Here is a 5,684-nt window from a genome sequence, read left to right as displayed (position 1 = left end):
GGTTCAGATCCTATATAGGAATGGCCGGTGTGCTCACTGGCTGAGTGTGGTGTGGGCGACACCACACCAAGGGTCGCGATCCCCTTACCGGTCATGAAAAAGACAAAAAACAAAAAAAACAAGATGGCAAAATCTAAGAGTTAGGCAGCAGAGAGAAAGGAAATGTTTTTGTTTTTTAATTTACTGACCCGAAAACTTAGCAGAGTTGAATTAAGGGTCTATTCTGTTTTTCAGTGAAATGCAAATTTACAGATCACTTCTTGCAGTTAGGAGAAACTTTGTATTTGTTTCTATAACATCCAAACAAGTGTAGTTTTCCTACCTTAGGGCAGAGGTTCAGTACTCCATGGGGAGAGGAAGGCAGTAATTACTTTTATTGCTATTCTTTTTTTCTTCTGGCGGCTGGCAGGAATGGGGTTCAGAACCCTTGACCTTGTTAAAAAGCTGTACTCTAACCAACTGAGCTAATAGGCAGGACAGCTTACTCTTCTTTTTCTTCAGAGGAACCTTCTAGCATACCCAGTCTACCATTAACTTCTCAAGTTTGTTATTTGGGTATCTTCTTTCTTTTTTTTTTTTTTTTAAAGATGACCGGTAAGGGGATCTTAACCCTTGACTTGGTGTTATCAGCACCACAGTCTCCCAAGTGAGCCACCGGCCGGCCCATATTTGGGTATCTTCTAAAGTCTCAGGATGATTTTTTTTTTTTCTTCAGTGTGTGGTGAACTTTAGATGTGATGTAAAGGGTAAATAAATGCTCCTTTTTCTCTGAGCATCGGTTGCCCATGTTACGGTCACTTCAGGCTAAATTAATCTAGCCCCCCAAATGAGTGCTGGGTTCAGACATTTCCAAATGAGCACCACGTTGGAAGTCTGTGAATACCCTGGAGGATGCCGAGCTGTTGTAACTCAAAAGGTTGGTTCTACCTTGGATAGAACTTGAAAAAACAATAGCTTCCAAGGGACTCAGCACAGTTTGGTCTTCAGAGTGCAGTTTTGTTTGAATATTCTTAGGCTAGTAGTAAATACTGCTTTAACATACCAGTCAGGTTTACTAATAATGCAAAATTTGCCCATAACTGGAAGTGAAACCGTATCTTCCTTGTATTTTATGGTCTGTCTCTCTAACACCTACCTATGGAAACTTAACATTGTAAGAACAGTTTTTGTAAAGCAGTGGGTTATATCTCCAGTTTTCCTACATGATTTGCTAACCCTCTGCTTTTTAAAGCCATTACTTGTTACTCAAATGCCTGTAGACTTTGCCACAGTTACAAGTCTGCTTGATGTAGAACAATTTGTATATCTTTCTGGCTAATCTATTGTATAAGCATAGGAGAATACCTGTCAGAAATTTATTGTTTAAAACATTAGGGGAATTTGCTTTTTTAAAAGAGTTATGTTGCTTGTATTCATTTGAGAAAGAACAAGTTGAAGGAATAATTTTAAAAGAACAAGTTGAAGGAAGGTAATTGCTGGTCAAAGAAGTCAAAAGATTTAAATCGTATCTTGTGTGTCGGCATGTGTGCACGCATGTATTTATTGAAGAAAACATGTTTCAATTTGAGAAGTGAAAAATCGGTTATCTTTTTAATTATATTTTTATTTATTTAAAAATAGTCTTCTTCCATTATTGACTCTTGATTCTTTTATCCCATCAAATACTTAATCTAATTTGCCCTACCTATTTTGGTTCAGACATAGGGAAACACCCTAAAATCTGTGATAATTTCCATAATATATAATTTTAAGAGGCTTTGCTTTTACATAAAATTCAAGAAGAAATCCAGCTGGAAATCATTTCACTTTTATTGATGTAAATTTTTTTAATGTGTTTGTGATATGATGGTATGGATTTTATTACATGCTAATGATACATTTTATCTGTTTTAGGAATTAAATATTAATTGGCAGTAGTTAATGAGTCGATCTGTTCTCATGCTGATATCTAAGATTTTATGGTACCATACCATTTCTTTCTGAGATAGAGCATTCCTCATTTTTGAATGTTACCTGTAGTCATACTTTGTATTTTAAAGGTTTTATGTTGTAAATATTTGACTTAATATAAAATTATTTTTATGCAAGATAAAAGATGGAGTCTTATTTTTGTTCATCTTTAGAATGCACAGGAAAATAGTTGACAAGGAGTGGGGAGATAGAACTTCTTTTTCCTTTCAAATTTGTACTGCTAAATACACCAGGGAAATCAACATCAAAACCAAATCCAAGGGCTTTCACAGATGTTACAGTTCAATTTTAGTTACAAAAGTGAAGAACTCTTTATACAGCCCCTTTTTATTTTCTTAATGAAATGGTAACTAGACACACGATTAATCAATCAGGCTTTATTTTTACCCCAAAGTTGTTTTTATGTTGGGGCAGTTGGGAGGAATTAAACTTTTGTCCTGGTCCCTCATATACTTCGAGAGTGAAACTGAGCTCATTTCATTTAACACTTAATATGAATGTGCATTAGGAGGACTTGATAGAGAAAATTTATGTTTACATAAAGATGTAAAATGTCTAAACTGATTTGTTATGGACAAGGGATAATGAGGGAAAACTTGGACATCCACCTACAGTTTTTCTTGAATTAAAGTTAAAAACCCAGACACTGACAAAGGAGGCTTGAGCTTTGTTATGGACAAGGGATAATGAGGGAAAACTTGGACATCCACCTACAGTTTTTCTTGAATGAAAGTTAAAAACCCAGACACTGACAAAGGAGGCTTGAGGTGAGACAGTACCCTGAAAATTGCAGCAGTGAGGAAAAGAGGGCAGCAGGCAACAAAGAACTTCGTCCTGCTCAGGGATCCCCTGAGAATTCCTGTCCCCTTCCCCCAACCCCCTGCCAGAATGTTGGATTTCAAAGAATGAGCGGATTAACGGATATCGGGAGTAGTGTGGACTGGGCTGAGGATAAAGGATAACTTGCCTGAGTTATGGTACTGGTCTTCTATTTAGTATATCTCTATGAGAGTTGGGTAAAAGGAATTTAGCCAAGGAACATTGAAAGTATTGCTGTTGGAAGGTCATATACTAGTGAAATTACCAAATGCCAGGAGAGAAGCAAGAATAGAAAGAGACACAGCCTGATGTTTATAAAACTTAAAGTTGGGCAGCAACTACCCATACGGGAGTCAGTATAGATCTAGGACTAATATCTGAGTCTCCTAGAGTCTGTGTGAAAGGGAGAGCTGCTGCTGATGGACAGGCCCTGCATCACCAACTGATTTCGTTTGGGCCATGTCACTGTTGGCATCTTTGAAAGAATCTGCCTCCATCTTGCCTTCCCTGTGGAAAAACCAAGTAACCTTCAAAGAGGCTAAGATAGAGTTTGAGACGTGGGCTCCACAGAAGTGGCACTTGAGGCTGGGGCGAGTGCCATTACCTTCATGTGTCCAGGTAGGAGTCTTGATGCTGGTAGTGATTTTTCTACCTAGTATATACTGTCACTTGGGATCAGTATATTACTCTTTCTATGAAATAATTATTCCCAAGAGGCTGACAGTCCAGGAAAGCGATAACACAGTGAAAAAAGCATCCTATTTGCTATTTATGCAGGGCCAGGAAGAGGTGATTCATCTAAAAGTGAAGACGGACGATTTTATGAATAACTTCCCAGTCTACAGTTACCACAGTGGCATCCTGCGTCAAGAAATGCCTTATATCGCACATGACTGCCACTATGAAGGCTACATAGAAGGAGTGCCAGGTTCTTTTGTGTCTGTCAACACCTGTGCAGGCCTCAGGGGCATCCTGATTAAGGAGGAAAAATCCTATGGCATTAAACCCATGAACTCTTCCAAACGGTTTGAACATGTGTTATACACCATGGCACATCAAGCTAGAGTCTCCTGTAGTGTCACTTCCAAAGACAACCAGGTGGTGTCCACCAGCCGGCAACAAGGGAGCAGGAAGCCTCATAATGTACAGGCACTGTCCTACTTGTGGTCGCACACCAAGTACGTGGAGATGTTTGTCGTGGTCGACAACCAGCGGTTTCAGATGTGGGGCAGTAACATCAATGAGACAGTCCAGAGAGTAGTGGACATTATTGCTCTGGCCAACAGCTTCACTAGGGGAATAAACACAGAGGTGGTGCTGGCTGGAATGGAGATTTGGACCGAGGGGGACCTAATAGAGGTCCCAGTGGATCTGCAAGTTACACTCAGGAATTTCAACAGCTGGAGACGAGAGAATCTCTTCCATCGTGTGAAGCATGATGTTGCCCACATGATCGTCGGGCATCATCCTGGGGAGAATATGGGCCAGGCATTTCTCAATGGTGCCTGTTCAAGCGGTTTTGCGGCAGCTGTTGAATCCTTCCATCATGAAGACGTCCTTCTGTTTGCAGCGCTCATGGTCCATGAGCTCGGGCACAACCTGGGTATTCGGCACGACCACTCGGCCTGCATTTGTAAAGATAAGCACCTTTGCCTCATGCATGAAAATATCACTAAAGAAAGTGGCTTCAGCAACTGCAGCTCTGACTCCTTTTACCAGTTCCTTCATGAACACAAAGGGGACTGCCTATTTAACAAGCCATGGCACAAAGGCCGCATGCGTAGGGCCTCCCGCTGTGGAAATGGTGTGGTGGAGGACTGGGAGCAGTGTGACTGTGGCTCTGCCTGTCACCTTGATCCATGCTGTGATCCAGTATGTAAACTGAAGGAGAGTGCTGAATGTGGTCACGGACTCTGCTGTACTGACTGCACCTTCAGAAGGAAGGGGTTTTTATGCCGTCCTTCTCAGGATGAGTGTGACCTCCCAGAGTATTGTAACGGTATGTCTGCAGAATGCCCCGCAGACAGCTACAAGCAAGATGGCACATTGTGTGATAGAATCCACTATTGCTCTGGGGGTCAGTGTAAGAACCCTGATAAGCAATGCACGAATATATATGGGTACCCTGCAAGATCTGCCCCAGAAGACTGTTACAGTTCAATGAACAAGAAAGGTGACCGGTTTGGAAACTGTGGCCATCCCACTGCGGCTCAGCCAGGATATGTTCAGTGTGCAGATGATAACATATTTTGTGGGAAACTTATATGTACAGACGTTAGGTATGTGTCATCAATCCAACCTCAGCATACAGTGATCCAGGTCCCTCACAAAGACGACTGGTGCTGGAGCATGGATGCCCATAATGGTTCCGACATCCCTGATTATGGAGATGTTCAGGGTGGCACTTACTGTGCTCCAAACAAAGTCTGCATTAATTACTCCTGCATTCATCACTCTGTGCTCAACTATGACTGTAAACCAGAGGAAATGTGTCATGGGAAAGGAGTCTGCAACAATTTAAGGCACTGCCACTGTGAGTTTGGCTTTGCCCCCCCTGACTGTCAAAATCCAGGAAATGGGGGTAGTGTGGACAGTGGACCCCCGGGTCCGCCAGGTGATAAAAATGTTACCACTAATGTAACTGAACGTGGAGGTAGCAGTCGTCAGGAGCGTAATAGTGAAGACATAAACATTACACTTCTACTTCTCATAATCCCTATATTTCTTGTAGTATTATTGTGTGGTCTACTTATACTTGCCTACCTCTGGTCAGAGGTGAAGGCAGTGGTGGTTGAACCCGAGTCATCATCAGAGGAGTCGACAACATTGGAATCCGAGTTGACATCAGCAGATATGGTGCCACCACCAGAGGCAGCCCCGCCCCCGGAGGAGCC

General features: G+C 41.8%; 1 protein-coding gene across 1 annotated transcript in view; it reads left to right on the top strand.

Annotated features, from left to right (window-relative positions):
- The first annotated feature begins 3,249 nt into the window (after window positions 1-3,249).
- LOC103590474 (disintegrin and metalloproteinase domain-containing protein 1-like) overlaps window positions 3,250-5,684 on the top strand; it is an 11,933-nt gene continuing 9,498 nt past the window's right edge. Inside the window, exon 1 of the mRNA XM_008572707.1 lies at window positions 3,250-5,404. Within this exon, the coding sequence (XP_008570929.1) occupies window positions 3,250-5,404 (2,155 nt within the window). The remainder of the gene's footprint in view (window positions 5,405-5,684) is intronic.

The sequence above is a fragment of the Galeopterus variegatus genome, unplaced genomic scaffold (assembly GCF_000696425.1).
Source record: "Galeopterus variegatus unplaced genomic scaffold, G_variegatus-3.0.2 Scaffold823, whole genome shotgun sequence".
NCBI classification, from domain to species: Eukaryota; Metazoa; Chordata; class Mammalia; order Dermoptera; family Cynocephalidae; genus Galeopterus; species Galeopterus variegatus.
This window is presented reverse-complemented; position numbering and strand designations above follow the sequence as displayed.